This window comes from Erpetoichthys calabaricus, chromosome 8, assembly GCF_900747795.2.
Source record: "Erpetoichthys calabaricus chromosome 8, fErpCal1.3, whole genome shotgun sequence".
Classification (NCBI taxonomy): Eukaryota; Metazoa; Chordata; class Cladistia; order Polypteriformes; family Polypteridae; genus Erpetoichthys; species Erpetoichthys calabaricus.
In genome coordinates this window covers 80,024,455-80,048,490 of record NC_041401.2, presented here as the reverse complement: position 1 = coordinate 80,048,490, position 24,036 = coordinate 80,024,455, and the positions used below count along the sequence as shown (strand labels likewise).

General features: G+C 38.3%; 1 protein-coding gene across 1 annotated transcript in view; it reads right to left on the bottom strand.

Moving 5' to 3' along the window:
- rad51c (RAD51 paralog C) overlaps nt 1-23,465 on the bottom strand; it is a 31,938-nt gene extending 8,473 nt beyond the window's left edge. Inside the window, exons 1-6 of the mRNA XM_028806951.2 lie at nt 23,183-23,465; nt 15,012-15,249; nt 13,286-13,443; nt 13,066-13,199; nt 12,855-12,986; nt 8,471-8,537 (exon numbers count right to left, since the gene is read on the bottom strand). Coding sequence (XP_028662784.1) covers nt 8,471-8,537; nt 12,855-12,986; nt 13,066-13,199; nt 13,286-13,443; nt 15,012-15,249; nt 23,183-23,300 — 847 coding nt within the window. The 5' untranslated portion in view covers nt 23,301-23,465. The remainder of the gene's footprint in view (nt 1-8,470; nt 8,538-12,854; nt 12,987-13,065; nt 13,200-13,285; nt 13,444-15,011; nt 15,250-23,182) is intronic.
- Nucleotides 23,466-24,036: the final 571 nt, after the last annotated feature.

The window sequence follows — 24,036 nt, the reverse complement described above, 5'->3', positions numbered from 1 at the left end:
GTGTCCAGGGGCATGCTTTTCACAGTGGGTAAAGGTAGGGTGTCTAATAGTGCCTGTATGCCTGTAGTGCAAATACAGGTAAAATTTCATTACAACGAACTGCCAGGGACCTAAAAAATATTTAGCTGTAACGAGATTCTGTATTTGTTGCTATAGTGCTTTCTTTAACTTGCCTCGAGGCGTTTACAATCATTTCAATAGCTTCTTTCGCATTAATTTTAATCTTCTCCTGTCTACAAGTTATGCGGACGAGTATTTTTTTCAGTATTATCCTTGCAATAATGCACTTTCAGGGTGCGAATGATGCCCAAACCCAATGGATGAAGCAATGCTGCGCAATTGGGTGGGAGGAATTCAATGCGAACATTATCTAAATGCGGAAGGATGTTGTGTGCAGCACAGTTATCAATCAGAAGCCGAATCATCCTTTTCTTCTTCATATTACGAGGTTTCTGAACTCTTTTGGGCGACAAATTAAACGCATGTGCATTGTACTTACTGAAAGCAGCATTTCATTTCCTATGTGTCAGATTAATTATTATTTAATATGTCATAATTCCAGATCAAACGTGAGCACAAGGAGAACATGGGAACAGGTTAAAGTGAAGTACAAGAATATACTTCAAACTGGTAAATATTGGTATATAACTATTTAAAGAATTGTTGACATAAAGAATCATATATAAAGAACATTAATTTTAAAGCTAATAAGAAGGCAGACAAGCAAAAAACAGGTGACGGTCCACGCGGTCCAGACCTAACCCCTGCAGAAGAGTTGGCCCTCCAGCAAAACGCCCATCGCCCTGTTTCTGAGGGCATTCCAGGGGGAAGCTCCTCCTCAGAACCAGTGGCAGGATGCAGTGGTCACTTCATTTCAGGTAAAGGATGGTCATTGCATATATTTGTCCTCAATGTGTGCCATAGGTAGGTTCCATATTGTCCTCTTTTTTTCTTGGGTCAGTTGCAGGAAATGTCATATCCCTAGAACCTGTGTCTGACCAACGAGATATTGACAAAGGTCAAATATCTGATGAAGACACTGTGTCTGATTATTCATCAGGAGGAGAGGTACATTTTCCAAATAATGTTTGATCAAACTCCACTGTGATCAGTCCCATGTGCCCCAATCACATTTGGAAATCCTGGGTAATGAGAATGTTAGGCTGATTGTGAGATTTATTGAACTGTGGGTGTTTTTACCTGTGTATTACCTACCTGCAATGGCATGAAACGCCTCTTTTGTCTGCACACGCAGGTGTCCAGGAAACACTATGAAAACCCGAAGGAAATATTTCAGAGCCAAACAGACTTTACGAAGTGCCTGGCAAACTACACTTTTAGATAGATTTTCCGCATCGCCTACAGTATATAAAAAAAAAGTGCCGCTTGCAAAGAACCTCAAAGCAATGCATATTGCCTGTGTGGTTGTGAGAGGCCGACTTCGACTTCGAATATAAGGTCCTAACAAATTTTTGAGGTACAATATTCCCCCTCAGCTAAAGCGGTATCTTTCGAAAAGAATTTCCTCCGGGAGCAATAAAGGATCTTGCCGATCGCGCAAAACCCTCTCTATATGAAATTCTCTTCTTATAATTTGCATACCGATATCAATTGGTCGCTCATTCATGAACGGCAAAGTCATGACTGAATGAATTCCACGCACTGACACTGATTAAGTGTGTGAGCTAATCCTTGTTTACGTCGAACAAACCTGCTTCGAGCAGGTTTGAGGATTTGGATGTGTTGCTATTACAACACATCCAGCAAGAATTTCAAAAAACCGACAGATCCAGGATCAGGCCAAATCGTCAACAATTACATCCGGCTAAACGAGTAATCCACGTACGAAAAATATCCCCCAGGTTAGTGGCCAAGTAATCCTGTTCCCTGCATTTACAATATTCCTTGAATCACCCACCGAGATCTTTTCTGTTTGCTTCAGTGCCAAGCTGCATCAGAGCTGTGAGCCTGCTGTTGCCCCGGCAACAAGTAAACAGTCTTCCACAGACGCGGTGATCGCAATTGGGGACACTCTTTGGTGTGTTGTCCAGTTGGCGGAGGTCCCAAGAGAGTTTTGAAACCTCACATTTTCTTGAATGAGTGCTGCATTAATAGGAATGTTCTTGAACAAGCATCACTGAACCACATAAAAACTGCTTTTTTGGCATCTTCAAATGCAGCAGTTCACATACATTTGTAACCCAAGATTTTTTCTTCTTTTTTTGCTCAGCCTTTCAAGAAAGTTGACAGTGTGGATGACGAAATTCCGAATTCACTGGAAACGTCTTTTTTTTGCCAAATCAAGAGCTGCAAAAATTTAAAGTGTTTTTTTTCTAATATGAACTGTTATCGTTTTTTTCATGTCTGCCGTTTCTATAGGAGGGTGACAATGAGTTAAATTCCAATGGATGCCATTTTGCTGTATTCATTCACTGAGTCTCCGTTGCCGGCATTTCTCTCGCGGCCGGGCCACAGACCGGGGACCCCTGCTCTAAATTGCCTCTTTCTCTGGCATGATTTGGCTCTAAAACCAATCAGCACAACATCATCTAATAACAGGCTTAAGTTTTGAGTTTGGTATTTCTCCATCTGGCTGATTTAGCTCTAGAACATTCTCAAGAAACTAACACACAGATACAAAAACACCCATCATCAAGAGATCTATGTTTTCAGTATTGGGGACCCTAAAACGTCAAGGTCCGTCAAAAACCAGAGAAATTGAAATTTGACAAATCTAAAGCTTTCACTCCTCCCCGAGAGATGATAAGTTATAGCAGGGTAGGCAGCAAAGCAAATAAGTAGTATTGTATTGTAAGTTACACCTTTTTGTTGATTACAGAAACAGTATTGCTAATTATACTGAATGCAAAACTATTCATTGTAAATTTGTACTGAGAAGTGGAACTTCTAGAAAACAAAGCGAGAAAAAATTAACTGGAACGTAATGTTTTTGTTATTTAAAATCAAGTATGTTCTTTGCAAGCTCTTTGCTAGAAACACCATGCTGTTAACAGTTTATGGCTATAGTGCTGCCCTGTGGCGCGTGACCACAATTCCCGCAGTGCTGAATGCCCTTTCAGAGGGTGAAATTGTGTTCAAAATATTTTATTTTTTAAATTTTTTTACAACATGTAGCACTGACACGTTATTTATACACGGTGAGCCAAAAAGAAGGATCACATTTCAAACATTTATTCTACAAAAATGCTACAAGATAAAATAAATTTCATAACGACACAAGAAAGGTATACAAAATAGAGTTTTTTTTTCCCCCACTGCGTTTTAAAAATGATATCTTCAAGGTGGTGGCCAGTATTAGAGATTTACTCTTCAAGACAATTTCTAAATGCTCGCATGACTCATTCAGCCATTTCAAGGGGAATAGCGGTGATTTTGTGGCAAATAGCGTTCTTGAGGGTTTCAAGGTATTGCGGTCGGTGTGTATCCCTTCGACTTGAGATAGCCCACAAAAAGAAATCATATGGAGTGAGATCAGAAGAACGTGAAGGCCACCCGACATCACCGTGTAAGGAGATCAGCTTCCCCAGAAACATCTCCTGCAAAACTTGCATGGATCTCCACGCCGTATGAGCTGTTGCACCATCCCGTTGAAACCAGGCATCCACCACATCCATTTTTCCAGTTGGGGCCGCAAAAAGTTCTCTAGCGTTTCAATGTAACGTGCTGAAGTGACGGTGACAGTTGCTCCCCCCGCTCAAAAAAAAAAAAAAAAGGGCCTACAATGCCAAATTCTGCAACAGCACACCAAATTGTAAGGGCTCATTTATACTTCACACTCAGAACGCGTACGCGCCCGCATCATGGCAGCCACGCGTTCCCAGCATTCATTTGATGCGTCCTCTGAGCAGGTCCTCAGAAATTAACGTGAAAGCGTGCGCGAGTTGCAGTGCCAGCAAAACGTTGGGGGGCACAGTGTGCTAAAAGTTGGAATGTGATGTCAGAGTCTCTGTTTACTATCTACATGTAACAGAATGCCGCTTGGTGGATCCTACGAGATCGGTGTGCGCGCTTCGATGTTTGATGTATGGTTCGATGTGGTGAAGCAAAATAACGACATACAGATGTATTCGTGGTGCTTTTATATTCAAGTGTCGCATATTCCCGATCGTAATGACACGATACATTTTAAAAGTCTCATATACTGTCTTTTGTGCCGTCTTTTTTTCTTGGGCTTCCTCCGTAACTGAGAGCAGCGGATCGCCAGCAATAGATCGCCACACTGCGCACATTAAATCTATGATATTCCAACACTCTGCACATTTAGAATCCTTAGATTTATACTTGATATCACTTTCATGATGAAATGCATTTTACATTTTACAAATTAAATGAAATTACCAATTTAATAATGAATACTGTTAATAATTACACACATGGGGGTGACACGGTGGCGGAGCGTTAGCACTGCTGTCTTGCAGGGAGCCACGTTGCTGATATTCCCTGCCTGGAATTTCCTTTCCATGTTTTCCTGCTGGGTTTCCTTTCAAAGATATGCAGATTTGGTTACACTAAAATGATGCTAGTGGTGTGAGTGCTTGTATTCACCTTGCGATGAGCTGATGCCTCGTCCAGGGATTATTTCTGCCTCGTGCCCAATACTAGCTGAGATGGACAAATCCCTGGACTGATGGATTTAATCATTAAACATCCTTTTCAGAGATATTGCGGTAAGGTTTCATCGGAGTTTAATGGGTGTTCCAGGCAATTCACAACACAGCAAAGCCGAACCTGTTCTCCCCATGATAATATCTCACACTGCTACCTGGTGGATTCCTCCATATTTATGTAAAGTATGCGCGCAGGTATAAACACTACAACGCTTGCGTAGCTGGAGCAGCATGCGTCGCGTGAAGTATAAATCCGGCCTTACACGCTCACTGTGCAGGGGTCTCTGATGAAGTTTGTGAGGGTTCATTTCGACCCAATAGCGAAAGTTTTGCATATTTACGCAACCATTCAAATGGAAAGGTGCCTCGTCGCCGCACGACAATGGCATCTTGATGAACGGTTTGTAGAATGTTACTGCACAACTCTCCACAGATCTCCCAGTCTCTTTCAGAGAGTTCCTGCACTACCATCATTTTGTACGGATGGTAATTAAGGTCCTCATGTAAAATCCTCCACAAAGACGTGTTGGAAATGCCTAAGGCAGAAGCATGTTTGCACACTGAACGTCTAGGAGGCTGCAAAATTGATGCCCTTACAGCTTGGATGTTTTCAGGCATTCGTATAGCGAGAGGACGGCCTGGAGATTTTCTGTTCAATGTTGCACCCGACAGTCTAAATTTAGCCACCACTGAAGAATCATTTTCCGATATGGGATGTCATTGTTAGGAGGAATGCTGAAGTGCATTTGGAAGGCGCATTGCATAGTGATGATGGATTCGCTGTTTTTGGAGAACACTTCAACAGCAAAAGCATGATGTACACTGGACCAAGGCATGTTACCGACTGAAAACTACAAAGGATTGCCTATCAAATGACATTGAGAAATGTGGTGCTTCATTTTGTCTCACCCTGTATAACGTATTATTACATAAAACTACTAGGTTATGAAAATAACCAATTTGTTTTTTTAAATATTTTTAAAGAACATAAGCAGAACCTTCAGTTTACTTTATTAACCATAAATAAAAGGAAATCAAATCATGTCCTATATGGATGTTAGGGTAGCACACAAACATTATTTATGTATTGATTCAAACTGCTGTTATGAAGAATACTGAGTTCAGCTTCTAACAAGCATTGTGTTTTAACTATTTGAAGTTAACCAATAGCAATGTGTAGTCTGTGTTTGAAACAGCCTAGTCTTATCCATTTATTCAGCTCCAAAACTCAGATCATGTTCGTTCTACTTTAAGTAGCCATACAAGTATGATGCAATTCTTTCAAGCCCCAAGACAACATAACCTCCTTTAGCTCTCCTACAATTATTTCTCTAGTGTGATCATCTCCAAAGTAGAATTCTGAAGATGTCTATTTTTTTAGTTTTAGTTGTGGTCAATATAGTGAATAGGTAGACTTACAGTAGCACAAAATGCATAACAGGTCTGGCTTGATGATTAAGTCGTTTTTTGGAGAAAATAATTCAGTGTTACTTGTTCAGTTAATAACTGTTACAACACTCTGTATGGCATTTGGTGTTTACATTTGACTAAAATATTTACAGCTCACTATATCATATCTTGGATCCATGGTTTTAAACAACTTTCTGATGTCTTCTTAAGGTCTTAGGTTCTATGCCTTTTGCTAGGCGATTGAATGTTGGATTGAATTCCAATGTTTGCTCTTTCTGTAGTATGAGTTGCCAGCAGAAAATTATGCTTTGATGGACCACTGTTTTTTGTAGGTCATACACTTTGATGTTTGAGTGGAGTGCTGCTGTTTGCATTGGCTGTCATGCACTTAGTAGCTTCTTCATATCCATTTACAGAAGTGGTTTTCAGGTATTTAAACAGGTTAGTGGTGGTTCCACCTTAATCCACCACATCACGACAACATAGTTTGCAAAGTATTATTTCTTGGATAAAGTCAGAAACTCTGAAACCAAGCCAGTTCCAAATAACCGAGGACCCTCGTTAAGAAGATACAACACCCTCTCTAACAATTCTGTGTCAGTTATGAGCCTCAGTTCTGTTTAATTTTTAAGCTGCTCCCCAAAATAAAATGTTTTTCTTGCCTAAAAATGATTTACCACTTTGTTTAGTAATCTCTACACTTAAGGCAAGCAAGTGTGGTTTGAAGAGTATAAGACGATACGCCACAAGTACAAAAAAAGAAAAGTACACTCAAGCTTTCAGCTTACACGTGCTCTGTTCATGCACTGCCTTTCAGTCCATATGAGATGGACAAGTATGTTAATCGGTTATCTTTATAATAATTCTATACTTGATAATGCAGTTTAAGGGATGAAATTTGCAAAACTTACATGATTCCATCAATTCAAACACACAACTGAAATCAGTGTTAATATAAAATTTCTATAAGTGCCCTAGTATTTTAAGCCTTCTCCCAATTTGTTTATAAAAATAAAAAAGGGGGGAAGCACAGTAAACAGGGAGAGGGTGGAGTGAGGTGTAAGACCAAGTGTAAGACCCCAATTAAATGAAGGCAATAAGAAAGTGATGATTAGGACAGGCATCTGATCCAGATTTATTACAGAAATAACATTGGCTGGTAGATTCTGGTTCAGAGTCATGCAGGACTTAAGGATAAGGAACAAGCTGATATGGATTCTTGAGGATGCAAAACCAAAGGAAAGCACATACTCTAAGGCAATGCACTACTTGCATTCCCTAATGTTGCAGATGACTTCCATTATTCACACATTTCAACAACATAAAATTAACTGGACTGCTTGTTGCTGTTTCTAAAGATATATATTTGTAATTAGGTCTTTGAGTTGTGTGCATCGGGGTTTGGGAGGTGGGGTTGTTGCTGGATAGAAGTTTGTAAAATGAATTGCTTTTATCATGGTACCTCACTAAAGTATTTTGCTTATATTCGTCTTTTGTCAATATAATTTTATTTTCCAATTTTTCAGTATATTATTGGTGTCCATGATAGATTTCTGTTCAACTGCAGTCATGCAATTTCTAAACTCAAAAGTTTGCCTCATTTTTGCTCATGGCTCTCGTGCAGCACTCCATTCCCAGGCAGTATCACAAATTAACTTTGAGGGGAAAAAAAAGGAATTGATAGCAGCTGAATGTGTGCGAACTATACAATTTTTTTTTTTTGTCGGGTTTAGAGGATTTGTGCAAGTTCAACTTCAGACTGTTTGAAATAAGTTACTTGTGGATAAACACTTCAGGGCTTATCCCAACACCAACAATGCAGCAAAATTCAGATCATGGGACATCACCACACCGGTATACTGCCCACTTTTAAGTTAACCTATCTCAAGGGAAATTTTCAACAGTAAACTAATCCATTATTGAAGTCACATGGAATGATTTTGTTTTAAAGGGGATGAGTTTGGAAATTCACAAATACTTTTCAATGGGAGGTTTGACATTTCAGTACTTTGTGCAGCATGCTGTATTTGATATATCTCAATAAAAACTCAATTTTCTTGACAAATTTCTTTTACGAGTAAGTGTGCCAAATCTTAACAAAAATCTGTGCACTGAGACCCAAGTTGTTTCACGCAGATAGACAGACACGCAAACACACCTAAAAATGTAGGTTTAAAAAAAACAAAAAAAACAGGCTTAATTACTAGCTTTAAAACAGTTCTTGATTTTGCACTGATATTTCAAACTAAACATAGAAAAGAGAAAGATGTATTTGTGCTTTTGTATACTCGAGAAATAGCACAGACTTTCAGTTGGATGATAGTGACTCAAAACACCTGAGCATGATCAGATACCATCCTCTAAATTTAAGAATTTCACTAGGAATCAACACTTCACTAAATAGGTTTTGTATACTTCCTTTAGTTTCTTACCTAAAGCAGGCACAAGTGCTGAATTGTTCTGCTCCAGTCTTATTGTCATGTGATTGGTCAAAACAATCTGAAGACAAAAAAAAAAAACAAAAAAAAAAAACATTAATACATATTAAGACAGAAAAGGAAATACTACTAAATAAAACAACTCCATGAAAAATACTTCACACAATAACTTCACTTTTAGAAAGCAAACGAAAATTAGAATTTGGTCTAAGTGTGAAACTCACTGGGCAAGTACGCATTTCTACCTTCAAATGTTACTAAAATATGGTAAACCACAAATTATAACATTTGCTTTAAGTACACTCAACAGATGCTGAGCTATTACACAAACATACGCTTCTTTAACTACAATTAGTAGTAGTAGTAGTAGGCAATAAACCGAATGAAATTCTTCCAATGTGGATTTTTAAGAATACCATTTTACCGATATTCTAAAAATGTGTGTAAAAACTTACAAACACATTTAAACATACAAGACATAAATATAACACAAGATGAAAGCTGGAAATGTGGTTGTGTGTAAGTGCATTAGTGTCTTACAAGTGCATAAACAAATATATTGCCTTTATGTGGAATGTGCATAATTATTACTCCTTTAACACAAAGATTACCCATAGTACTGTGAAGTTCAACCGGAATAGTAAGTCAATGAAGACTGAAGTTATGTCTTGTGCTGTGTTTGCCCTAGTCCGGCAGCAAACACCTACAAATCTGCTCCATTGACAAGCCAGTCAAACTGCACACATCTGTTAACAACAAGCAACCTTTGTATGACATGTCAGTCATGTTAAGCAATAAGACTAGTCATTTGTTCCTTTCTTAACATGCCCATTTTAAGATGTACCTTGTGTTTTTCAAAGTCAAAATCAAAGCAAACTTTGTCATCTCAACCATATACAAGTATACAGATAGATGAAGTTGCGAAGCTCTGGGTCCACAGTGTAACAACATGAAGTGCAAATAAAAATTAAAAAACAAAACAAGACATTGTGCAAAGACAAGGCAAAGAAGTAGCAGTAATATTGGCGTGTGTAAGCAATATGAACATTGATGCAATGTACGGTATTGTGCAATCTAGATAAATATAGTCAACAGATATGTAATATATATTATACAGTATATAGATAATATAGCACAGTGTGAGGTAGTACAGAAATGGCAGCATGACTTAGTGTATGATAACAGTTGTTTGAGACATGTGTAAACAATGACAGGTCAGAATGTTTCACAGCGGAAGGATGTCAAAGAATGTCAAAGTGCAGTGTGCAAAATACTTAAAGGTCAGTGAGAGATTTTCAGTTCTTTTCTATATGCAAACTAGTCTTTGCAGGAAAGTGGCTTGCATGTATAAAAGTTCTGTGTCAGCGGGTTTTACAGGCGGTTGAGGCAGTGTGGAAAATCAAAGGGGGCAGGATGGTGTTGAGGAGTCTGACAGCTTGAGGGCAAAAACTATCCTGCAGCCTGGCAGATCTGGCTCTGAAGATGCAGTTTCTTCTCTTGGGTGGCAGAAGTGTGAAAAGTTCACGTGAGGAGTGTAAGGCTGGGTTTATACTTAACGTGACGCATGCTGCAGCGGACACTCCTGCTACGCAAGCGTTGTACTGTTTATACTTGCGCATGTACTTTACGAAAATCTGGAGGAGTCCAGCAGGTGGCAGTGCGAGACATCATCACGGTGAGAACAGGTTCGGCTTCTCTGTGTTGTGAATTGTCTGGAACCCCCATTAAATTCCGATGACACCTTACCGCAATATCTCTGAAAAGGATCTTTAATGATTAAATCATTCCAGCAAGCATTGGGCACGAGGCAGAAACAATCCCTGGAAGGGGCCACAGCTCATCGCAAGGTGAATACAAGCACACACATACACTGGAGTCATTTTAGCGGCACCAAATCCCCAAATCTGCATATCTTTAGAAGGAAACCGGACCACAGTGTGGAAACCCAACAGGAAAACATGCAAACTCCAGGCAGGGAATACCAGCGACGTGACTCCCAGTGAGACAGCAGTGCTACCGCTCTGTCACCGTGTCACCCCCATGTGTGTAATTATTAACAGTATTCATTATTTAAACAAAATTAACGCTTTTACTGTAAAATGTAACATACATAATTTAATGCATTTCATCATGAAAGTGATATGAAGTAGATATCTAAAGATTCTAAATTTACGATGGTTAGCTTTAATGATAAAGTAAACTACAAGGTTAAAGTGGACATTTCAAGATTAAAGCCAGAATTTCCACTTTAAATCACAAAATACACGTTTTCACCATGTCCTTAATTTTTTTTCTCTGTGGCTCAAACACAGCGCTGTACATTATGTTGCTGTTGTGAAGTTGCAAAAAAAAAAAAAAAAAAAAGACGGCACAAAAGATGGTATGCGAGACTTTTAAAATGTATTGTGTTATTACGATCGGGAATATGCAACACTTTAATACAAAAGCACCACAAATGCATTTGTATGTAGGCATTTTGCTTCACCACATCGAGCAATTCCTCAAACATCGAAGCACGCACATCGCTACCGTAGTATCCGCACAGAGTCTTTCTGTCACGTGTAGATAGTAAACAGAGACTCTGATGTCACAATCCAACTTTTACCACACTGCGCCCCCCAACTTTTTGCTGGTACTGCAACTAGATCACGTGTTGCGTTAATTTCTGAGGACCTACCCAGAGGATGCGTCAAATGAACGCTGGGAACGCATGGCAGCCATGATACGTTCTGAGCGTGAAGTATAAACAAGCCCTAAGGGGTCCTGCACAATGCTGCAGGCCTTGCAGACACTGCGATTGTAAAATGTGTCCTGTAGTGAAGGGATAGGCACCCCAATAATGTTCTCTGCTGTCTTCACTATCCTTTGCAGGCGCTTGTGGTTGGATATGTTGCAGTTGCCATACCAGACAGTGATGCAGCTGGTCAGAACACTCTCAATGGTGCCTCTGTAGAACATGATGAGGATGGAAGGGGGAAGACTTGCTCGCTTCAGCGACCTCGAGAAGTGTAGTCTCTGCTGGGCTTTCTTGATTAGTGATGAGGTGTTATGCGTCCACATAAGTTCCTCAGTTATGTGCACACCGAGGAACTTGGTACTCCTAACAGTCTCCACATCTGAACCATTGATGCCGAGTGGGATTTGGGCAGGATGGGATTTTCTGAAGTCCACAATTATCTCTTTTGTCTTGTCGACACTGAGAGATAGATTGTTGTCTTCACACCATGCGGACAGCTGTTCCACCTCATCTCTGTATGCTGTTTCATCATAAAACATCCTTACATATGATTAAGATTAGGGTTGTGGAAGGGTTATCTTACTCCGGACTAATAATGACTATCAAATATATGTGTCTTATAGTAAACATGAAGTGCTGCAGGTTGCAGCTAGAACCTTCTTTGAAGTTTTTGCTGTGCAAATAGGTGACATATACAAAGCTTTTCAAATGGCTGCTTAGTGTAGCTCCAGAATCACTGAGCTTTGGAGATCTGCAGCTACAACCTTTTATTTTTTTTTACTTAGCAGCAGCACAGTGAGCGAGCATGGGTAATGGGGGTAGGGACAGAAGAAAATGAAGCTCTACTTTTAGCAGTTCAAGATAGTTAAAAACCTACAGTCGAATCTACTGAGTAACAAAGCGTTAAGTGTTTAGACGGATAATAATAATGATAATGGGTGTTAACGACATTACTTGGAGATCTAAGTATATTTAAAATGTTTTAATATGCCCATACAACAGTATCATCAATAAGGTTCTCTACCCTAAAGCAGGAGTTAAAGCAGTATAAAATACCTTAATAGTATAAATACATTATAATTGACATTTTGAACAGCTAATTGAGAAAGTGAACAAATCAAAGTTAAAACAGTAGCTCAATACTAGCAAAGCTTTTAGAAGAATGTAGCAGACTAAATCCGAGTATATCAAAATTAGGTACAGTACACCCTGTAATTTTTAGTTTAATTAAATACAGCACCTGCAACTCAACGACCACACATGCAAAAGAGGAATGTATCCAAGCTGTATTTTCAAGACTGGAGATGTGTTTTACAGAAAGGAGGAGAAAAACCAAAACTCAGATCCATTGGATTGTTGGAAAAAATAAACCTCCAAGAGATCCAAGGTGGTCTTTTGGCCAGCATGCTAGAGTTTTCGTTTTTCTCTCCTCTGTGGCAATAAAACTACTGCATTAGTTACTCAGAAGACAGCTAGCCTTCAGTTAGTTAGACAGAAGACAATTCTATGAAGGCACATTACATAATTATACAACTGTCTTAGGGAAAAATTAAGTTTAAACATAACAATTAATAATAAAAACTCCAAAAGAATATTTGGTAACAAAAACATGAACATGCATTCAGTCACAACTCCACTTACTGCTATATTATGCTGGCTCGCAAGCTGTAAGAGTTTCTGGGCTAGGCCATGGAGAAGTCTGGTTCTCACAGACAAATCTTCAAACTCATGCCGGAAAGGGTAAGCAATACTGTCAACAACCAGAAAGCGAACCTATAGAAGAGTAAGTGTGTAGTAAGTTTTTGTTAAAGTCTTTCAAAGTTTATGGTCCCTTCCACAAACTCTGACCAACCTTTGGGTGCTTAAAAAGAAAGTCTGGTAGCAGATGAACCTGTGCCAAAAGTTCAACATAATCATGGCAACGAAAAAAGAATATATTGGAAAGAATTGTTTCCAAAGTAAAGTTTTCCAGAGCTCCTAGTTGTCCTGCAAGAAATTCATAGTGAGAGCCGAGGTCAAAAGTAAGAGAAACTGAAAAGAACAAATAACAGAAGTGTAATTGTTTAAACAACCTGTTTTTCCATGCTGCTGTTTACAGTGTTGAAGTGCAGCTTCAGCTACATCTACCACCCGGTCTACTAAAAAGCTGCCCTCAGTATCAATATACACTGAATGTCCCTCCACTCCTCCAAAGGATGCTGGGATTTGTGTGTTCACGGCCAACTGAATACTGTAGGAGAAAGGAGGGGGGATATTTATATAAATAAACATTTTTTTTTTTTAAAAATCAGAAAGTCTAGATCTAGTGAAACTCAAACCAAATAAAGTAATGTGTCAATATCCCTTAATATAAAGTAAAATAGTTTCTTTTACTATATTTTAAGTTTTTTTATTTTTTTTAATTTTCCTTATTTACAAGCATTTAGTTCTCCCAAGTTTGAATTGAACTTAACAGAGAAAGAACGAACTTTGGTCAAAAGTGTTGTCAACTAATGTTATAGCACACATTCCTACAAAAATATGCTTTTAATATATTTCTTGATATAATGGCAGCAACTGCACCTTAACAAAACAAACATTACCTTTTATCTCCCCCTTTTACCTAAACAACAAAATTCTAAAATCTTGTTTCTTTGTCTTGTAATCATAGAGGATTTTTTAAACTGCCATTCATTTCTTAAATTATGTACATGAAAAACGTTTTAGGGTTATTTTGCCAGGTTGTATGTCTCCATTTACAGTATTCCTGAGCACCTTAAAAAACAATTATACATTAAAGTTTTCTTTGCAACACAACTTGAGGGCAAAGTTCAAATTCTAGCATAGTCACAGTCATAGTCAAAGTGCATATTTTTTATTATATATATAAAAATGTGGCAATCTAAATTCAAAAAATCTAAATTTAAAACAAAACAAAAAGAAACACCATTGTGTCATTATGCTTTAGTTGTTCTTAACATCACCTAGCACAATTTCAGCATTTTACCAAACAAATTAGAATATAGATATTTATTTATATAGCACCTTACTATACATTTACATGCAACTCAAGGTGCATTCCACAGATTAATTAACAAAAACAGACATATCACATGTACTTTTTTTTTACCATCATTAATGCATACTATAATTTCTAATAAATTTAAGTACATTAAATACAAAAATCAACCAAGCATTGTTAAGCAAAATTTTCCCACTAAAGTGCAAAACAAGCCTTCACTCTTATCAGAAAAATGTTTTCTAATTAAAATATTTGTACATTAAGGTTGACAATAGACCAAACAGATCTAATTAGTATATTTAAAATAAACACTCAGTGGAACCTTGGGTCACGAAGTAATTTCCCCCATAGGATTGTATGTAAATACAATTAATCCATTCCAGACCGTACGAACTGTATGTAAATATATATATATATTTTTTTAAGATTTTTAAGCACAAATATAGTTACATTACATCACAGAATGCACAGCATAATAGTAAACTAAATGTAAAAACATTGAATAACACTGAGAAAACCTTGAACAACAGAGAAAACTAACACTTGTTCATCACCCGAGTGTGTGATCGTGAACAGATGCAAAAGTTTGGCAAACTTTTTGGTCATAACCCAATTTGTATGTGTTCAGAGACGTTCGTGAACTGAGGTTCCACTGTATATAGTATACATCTACATTTTGCCTAGGCATATGTACATGGCAACACTTCCGAGTAGAAAGTTTGTGTCATACTTTTGCATCTTTTCATTAATAATATCAAAGGACAAACAAATTTTTACTCTGTCAGTAGATACCATACCAAAGTTGTGTCTTTCCCACTCCAGGTGTCCCACAAATCTCAATCATCTTCCCAGTCATTATTCCTCCACCCAAAACTGTGTCCAGTGCTGCACAAAAAGTACTTATTGAGCGACAGGACTTCTCTTGCTCCAAAATTTCTGTGGCCTTCATCCATCTTGTCTCTGACCCCTTTTCATGTGAGCGTGGAAATACAGTCTGTAGAACTTCAGTAGATTCTTGCAGTGAAATTCCAGCCTCTATACCATCAAAAAATAAACATTTTACAGTATGTTACAGGACATACACAAATACACATTTCTAGAATTCAATAAAAGAAGAATGAACTCTTGCCACAGGATTACAGTAAAATAATTTTGTTTTTGGGAGCAATCATTACAACAAAAGGAGTCCAATAATAGAGTTCTATGTCTTTTCTACTTGTCTCTTAATGTCAGATTTATAAAACCTAAGATTCACATATTTCTACGCAACAGTTGCAACAACTCATACCAACACTGCAGATGACTTGTGCTTTATAGGATTGTTGCTGCCTACCATTAAAAAAAAGGTAGTTTAATTTTCACTAGATTCCCTTATTACAATATAAATGCAGTATATTGCTCTGATTACATTAGGAAAACCGAGCACTGCTACAAATTGACTGTTTGTTTTGCAATAGCATATTTTGTTTTATGTACAGTATGTCGATCGGTTGGGTAATGGCTTCCAGCGCAATGGGCATGATAAAATGAAGGCTTGTGGAGACATTCCAGCTGTCGGACAGTTACCTAAGAAGTGGAAACAGGTAGCCTTTTAAAACTGAAACCAAAAAATGTTCTTCAGTGGAAACAGGTAGCATTAGCGATCTTAAAATGGAACTAAAACAGAGTCTATGCATCATACTCATTATTTTGAGGTTTAATATTTGTATGGTACATCAACACATATTCTGAAAATGGCCCAGTTATATATATTATTGTGTCCGTGGTTTGTCATTTAGCTGCTTTGGCTGCATTTCCCTACTTAATCACGTGTGTCCCCAAACTATCTCATTATGTATAAGCAAATATTCCAAAAACAGCTGAAATACCTCTGCTCCCCAGCATTTCAGATTAGGAATATTCCATATGTATTTAAATGTCATGTCAATTTCAGTTAAACAACAAAGGTACCCAAAGCTTGACAAAACATATATTAAAAATTACACAATCTAATGTGACTAGAACATTAAAAAGATGTAGACAAGAACAGTAGGGTGAGCCACAGATGCGCATGCATGACAGAAGGGTATGAGTAGACACTGATCAAAGGGTGGCATAACGGCACATTGGTTAGTGTGGACTCCTGATACAAAAGGAGTATGGGGTATTAATCCAAAACCTTTTTGCTATCTGTGTGTAGTTTGCATATATATACTATTCATGTCTTGGTGCTTTTTACTAGAGATGCACTGATTGTATCAGTCCACTATCAGTATCAGTCGATAACGCAAGAAAATACAGTGGTACCTTGAGATACGAGTTTAATTCGTTCCGTGACTGAGCTCGTAAGTCAAAATGCTCTTATCTCAAATCAGTTTTCCCCACTGAAATTAATTGAAATGAGATTAATTCGTGCCAGCCCCCAAAAAACCACCCCAATTTTTTGTTAAATGTTTTCAACATAAGAAAAATGTATTTATAATGAACAAATATTGTATACAAACAAAATTAAACCTAATACATAAAAGAGCATCTCAAGAAATAAACAGATGTTGGCGAAGCCGATTAGCATACTGTAATGTTTTTTTCTTTCACTTTTGCTTAATTTAGTTTTTTTTATTTTTTGCCACGCTTTCCTCACTTTCATTCTCAAGGCGTTTCAATAGAAACCTATCCAAGGAGCTTTGTTTAGTCCTCCCCTTTAGAATGTTTCTGAAACGAGTTAGGCAAGTGTCATTAAATAGCGCCGCTGCACTATCAGTTGCAATTTTTTTCAGGGTTTATTTTCAATAAAGTCAAGTGTTAGGCAAGTGTCATTAAATAGCGCTGCTGCACGATCAGTTGTAACTTTTTCAGGATTTCTTTTCAATAAAGTCAAGTGTTAGTGCAGCGGCTCTATTTAATGACACTTGCCTATCAGTTGCAATTTTTTTCAGGGTTTCTTTTCAATAAAGTCAAGTGTTAGTGCAGCGGCTCTATTTAATGACACTTGCCTATCAGTTGCAATTTTTTTCAGGGTTTCTTTTCAATAAAGTCAAGTGTTAGGCAAGTGTCATTAAATAACGCCTCTGCACAATCAGTTGCAACTTTTTCAGGATGTTTCTTTTCTTTAAACTTCGAAACTTTTTCCCACATTGCAAACACTTCCTTTATCTCACTTTATGAGGTAACCTCGTCCGCCTCTGCCTCCTCCGCGATACCGATCTCCTGCAGAACCTCCGTATGTTGCCGTGTCTGTAGTTCCATCAGTTTCTTGGAATGTGCGGCGACAAGCTCTTTGATGGCTCGTATTTCGAATTTTGGCTCGTAACTCAAGGCAAAAAATCGACCTAGTGACAGCTCGTATCTCAAAAAACTCGTACGTTGGGGCACTCGTATCTCAAGGTACCACTGTACTATAAAATATGCCAATATTTACTGACAGTTATTCATGTTGCAAAATAATTTTCGTTGCTGATGCACCATGGGAACTTATCAGGTAAGAAAATGTTTGTGCTGCAGGTAATGCTATAAATGCTATTTGCAAACTCTGGTCTTTGAATATTTCACAAGAATACCAGTATAAACTACAATATAACAAATTTGATTACTTACTGTACATCAAGGCAAGACATACCAAGGAAAACAACGAGTTTCTGAAAAGCAAAACTAGCTTCAGTCAAGAACGCTCAAGTTCCAGTGCTGGCCAAGGATAACAGAACTTCATCAATAGTGGAAGCATTTAAGAGGAAAAAAAAGTAAATTCAGACAGTGCAAAATCTCAAAGTACTACTTGGTAGATAATGGAATTCATCACACCTGACACTCCGTTACAGCACATTTTTTGTAATTCATTTTAAATTAACCCTTTAACCGCCAACTCCCTAAATATTCCCCAAGCCAGGCGAAATCTGAACAATTTTTGTTTTTTTACTTTTTTACATTTTTTTTACATTTTTTACATTTATTCAAGCAGTATTGACCACTAAATGTTGTGCAAGTTGCCAGTGTATACACGAAATCTATAAATGTAACCTGAATTCTCAGCTAAGCAAAACATCTTGATACCAAACCGTGCCCTTTTCAATGGTAGATACTGTCGAAACTGTAAGCGGCCCTTCCACGACAATAAACTTTCATCAACTGCAACTGACGGTCCTGGCATGTAGGGCAACTGAAATGCTTCAAATAAATGATCAATCAAAGGACGTAGCTTGAACAAGTGGTCGCGGTTTGGATCTTTCTTATCTGGCTCGTTTCTGTTGTCATTCAAATGAAAGAATTTCAGCAGCAAAGAGAATCGGTTACGTGTCATGACAGCTGCAAAAATAGGTGTTGCATACATAGGATCTGTAGACCAGTACATCTCAATATCTGGTATTCTGATTATTCCCATCAACATCAAAATCCCAATGAATTTGTTCATTTCGTTTTCATCAGTGTCAAACCAAGCACGAACACGGGAATGTGGAGGTAAATTGGGATTTTTCTCAATAAACTTTGCTGCATACAGATTTGTCTGATGAACAAAATGTCTAATCAAATCAGGTGACACAAACAGCTCATAAAACTGCTCAGCAGTGTAATTGTTTACATCAACAATAAAGCCACACATTCCCTCAAACGAATGCAGAAAAGGTAGTTCACCACGGGCAGCAGCCCAGCTGAGATGCTGGGGATACACCCACTCAGCGCCGTCATCCGATGCGTCTTCATTCACAATATCATGCAGCGCACGTTGCTGCTCATCACTGTCACTAAAATCTTCTTCAGAACTGCTACAATCATGATCAGAACTGTCCAAAATCGCCTGCAAAGCCTCACTTGAAGTCAGTTTACGTTTCGCCATATTCACAGCTGTTACATGCGAATCACGTCACATGACCGGCCAAAACAACCACAGACTTGTCGAAATACAACGTAGTAATAATACCCACGCCAAACCGTCAGTTATACTACTTGCCAGGCATTCATATAACCACAGGCAAATGTGCCGGATAATTCCGGCAGTATGGCGTTAGCATTAAAACAGCGGTGCCGGATATATCCGGCAGAGGGCGGTGAAGGGGTTAAATAGTTATTGGAAATTTGTAACAGAGAGCTTTTAAGTTACAAAATATAAAACTCAGGAGACTGCATATTTTGCTTATTATGCCAAGGTTAATGTTTCCTACACAGAATAAAAGTGACTGACTAGTGACTTAAAATGAGAGCAGTTAAGTTATAAAATTATTGATATCAGTTTCAAATTAGAAAATAAATGCACTATGCTCTTACATACAGTGGTGTGAAAAACTATTTGCCCCCTTCCTGATTTCTTATTCTTTTGCATGTTTGTCACACAAAATGTTTCTGATCATCAAACACATTTAACCATTAGTCAAATATAACACAAGTAAACACAAAATGCAGTTTTTAAATGATGGTGTTTATTATTTAGGGAGAAAAAAAATCCAAACCTACATGGCCCTGTGTGAAAAAGTAATTGCCCCCTTGTTAAAAAATAACCTAACTGTGGTGTATCACACCTGAGTTCAATTTCCGTAGCCACCCCCAGGCCTGATTACTGCCACACCTGTTTCAATCAAGAAATCACTTAAATAGGAGCTGCCTGACACAGAGAAGTAGACCAAAAGCACCTCAAAAGCTAGACATCATGCCAAGATCCAAAGAAATTCAGGAACAAATGAGAACAGAAGTAATTGAGATCTATCAGTCTGGTAAAGGTTATAAAGCCATTTCTAAAGCTTTGGGACTCCAGTGAACCACAGTGAGAGCCATTATCCACAAATGGCAAAAACATGGAACAGTGGTGAACCTTCGCAGGAGTGGCCGGCCGACCAAAATTACCCCAAGAGCGCAGAGACGACTCATCCGAGAGGTCACAAAAGACCCCAGGACAACGTCTAAAGAACTGCAGGCCTCACTTGCCTCAATTAAGGTCAGTGTTCACGACTCCACCATAAGAAAGAGACTGGGCAAAAACGGCCTGCATGGCAGATTTCCAAGACGCAAACCACTGTTAAGCAAAAAGAACATTAGGGCTCGTCTCAATTTTGCTAAGAAACATCTCAATGATTGCCAAGACTTTTGGGAAAATACCTTGTGGACTGATGAGTCAAAAGTTGAACTTTTTGGAAGGCAAATGTCCCGTTACATCTGGCGTAAAAGGAACACAGCATTTCAGAAAAAGAACATCATACCAACAGTAAAATATGGTGGTGGTAGTGTGATGGTCTGGGGTTGTTTTGCTGCTTCAGAACCTGGAAGGCTTGCTGTGATAGATGGAACCATGAATTCTACTGTCTACCAAAAAATCCTGAAGGAGAATGTCCGGCCATCTGTTCGTCAACTCAAGCTGAAGCGATCTTGGGTGCTGCAACAGGACAATGACCCAAAACACACCAGCAAATCCCCCTCTGAATGGCTGAAGAAAAACAAAATGAAGACTTTGGAGTGGCCTAGTCAAAGTCCTGACCTGAATCCAATTGAGATGCTATGGCATGACCTTAAAAAGGCGGTTCATGCTAGAAAACCCTCAAATAAAGCTGAATTACAACAATTTTGCAAAGATGAGTGGGCCAAAATTCCTCCAGAGCACTGTAAAAGACTCATTGCAAGTTATCGCAAACACTTGATTGCAGTTATTGCTGCTAAGGGTGGCCCAACCAGTTATTAGGTTCAGGGGGCAATTACTTTTTCACACAGGGCCATGTAGGTTTGGATTTTTTTTTCTCCCTAAATAATAAAAACCACCATTTACAAACTGCATTTTGTGTTTACTTGTGTTATATTTGACTAATGGTTAAATGTGTTTGATGATCAGAAACATTTTGTGTGACAAACATGCAAAAGAATAAGAAATCAGGAAGGGGGCAAATAGTTTTTCACACCACTGTATTTTGTAAATGTTATTTGTTACATTTTCACAAATGTACTTATCCAATGACAGCAGAACCATCAACCAATTGGTATTAGTTAATAGCTGATTATTTTTGGGGACGTACAATCTATCAGTATTGGCAACAAACTTTCATACCGATGCATCAAAAATTTTTTTACTCACACACTGCCAAGGATGTGCATGCGTGGTTCAATGACAGTATCAAATTAGCCCTGTCTGACCATACACAGGACTAAGTAGGGCTATATGACGTCTTGCACCAGTACTACCAGGATAGACTTCTGCAACTCAATGTGAGTGTGTGTGTGTGTGTGCGAGAGAGGGAGAGAAAGATTGGAATAGTGCGCTGCCACACCCACCACACATGAACCACCTGAATTGGAACCCGAGTTCAGTGGGCGACACCTCAGCACTACACTGGACCAGTGTGAGGTTTTTACCGTGGCTGGAGTGCCAATCCTGCCACCAACCCCTTGTAAATTGGAGGACCTGCTTGCAGGGCTGGATGCAGATTAACATCATACCTAGGACGAAGCATTTGAAGGCATGCTCTAGGGCCCAATGGAATATAGTCACTTCTGGTATTTACGGGATTGAAACCAGCAACCTTCCAATTGCCGGTGCCAATGCCTAGCTTGACAGCCACCACTCCACCCTATTAATGTTAAGCAGGCTTGAAAATGTTACGTTAGAAGGTGGGCAAGTAACTTGAATGCAGTCACACATGAGCAAAAACAAACCACAACTTGTACTTTTCAAGCACAATAACTTCAATATCAGGCCACTCTTACATTTCTAATTAAGACAAGAGTTTGTAGAAATGAAGCTGAAAGTGAAACTGGCAAACATCCAACCTAATTAACAAATTCTTTAAGAATGAATTCTAAAAATTAGTAAATTACTAATTTAAAAAAAAAATCCATGAATTGCTAAATTAGGGTACAAACTGAATAACATAAGATTTTTTTATTTTTCATTTCAATTAGTTTTAATTCATAGCAATGGAGTGCTTGTATTATTCAGACAAGCAACAAAACATTCAAAATAAGTCTTTGTGCCCTGTCGTTTCTTCAAATTTCCTTTCTAACCACAATCTTATTAAACAACTTTTTTTCCTTTAACTTTCATAATTATGTGTGCAATTGACACACGGTGCATTAAACTTAAAATCTTAATATTGTATCCAGAATTGTATTTAATATTGACCGAATAATGGATCAGTTCTCCACTGCCATACAAGTATCTGCTGGATTTTCTACTGAAAGTCAGTTCCTGCCTTGCATTCATGGCAGTTAAGATCCAGTCTGGCTCACATTAACATTGACTGAGAACGTTAACTTCAGAACATGAAAGGTCATAATTATAAACAAACTAGGCGTCAAATAATAAGTACCAAGCTGCTCCAAATGAAAAAAAATGCACTCGGGTCCTGGAGGGTCACAATGGCTTCAAGATATAGCGGCAACCAGTATTTATTTATTTATTTTTTACTTTTGCTGTCAAAGTATACCACATTTGAAACAGTACCCACAACTATCAAAGTGGTTGGAATTAAATTTGCAAGCACTGTATCCTTCCATGACCGGAGTTGGACATACCCGTTTTAAAATGTTTGGTGCTGCTCTGATGCTAAAGCGACGGCTGATATCCATCTGAACAGAGGTAAGGGCGCAGTGGCCACTCAAAGCTTAGGGCGAGAAAAACGAATTTCGCATATTCTGTAAAAAAAATGCTATGACAAATTCTGGTACCAAGGAAAATTGCCGGAAAACTGCACCACGGTACATGTATTTACAGGAATCCTAATCTATACTATTATTATTATCATCGTATAGCAAGAGGAAAATGAGAAATATCAGTATCAAAGGCATTAATTAGAAAAGGCACGCTCATAAGCTGTGTATCTGATCGTTCAGTATCAAGTTAATGTTTTTATTCCAAGCTTCCTATTCGCGTTAGATGAACTAAATGGCTACAAAATAACTCAGCCGTTTTCAAAAACCTTTTTTAAAATTCCACTGCATGTACCCCGTAAGTTTTACTGAACAGTCTGCATTGGTAAAAACAATTTATAAATTAGCCTTTTGACTCGCCACAGCAACTCACCTATGCGGAGCTCGGCAGCGCTTACTTCGTGCAAATCCCCAACTCTTACAAACCCGGCTCCGATTAACTTTGCTTTAATTGTTGGGGCCAACGCGAGACTCGCCACCTCCCTCTGCATCCCCCTTTCTTCTGTAAGAATTTTTCTTCTGTCACTGTTGTCAGGACAGTAGATTCAAACCCAGGTGTGATATTCCACCGAACACTGCTCGTGGGCCAGTGTACGCCTACTAGTTAATTCGCGCGCAGCTTGAAAGACAGGAAGATCCGCCCCATTTCCGGCATCATTACGTCCGTTTAGCTGTAAAAGATTAGATTGTGTTGCGTAAAGAAAAATTAGACAGGCTTGTACTGTATTTTTATAGCGCCAATATATGTGCACATATTAAGACGCCTTCCAGAGAAAATAAGATTAGCAAATAAAAATAAGAATTTATCTAATAAAACTATTAGTTACGTTTTTGGGTCCACCTATCTTTGCAAGGCATTACAAATAGATGGGCAATGTGGTTCGAGAGGAGTTACGTTATGTTATGCAGGCGTTTCATTAATTAGAATGGATGGCTGTATGTTCATTGTTGTAATGCAGTTAATTATATATGTAAGGGTAGGTTCAAACTTATTCTGTAGGAGACAGGCAAGAAACAGAATGCGCAACAATGACATCTTCAGTAACAATCTGTTCAACTCAGTTTTTATTAAATGAAAAAAATGTACCCACTGCGCAGTACTTTTATTATTTTTGTCATAAAGCTACATTGATGGCTAATAAACTGTTATCTTGTGTAAACATTGAATAGTTGCTTTGTTCCCAGTGCTACTGTACCAGGACAGGCACAGACTCTCAGCCACCCTGT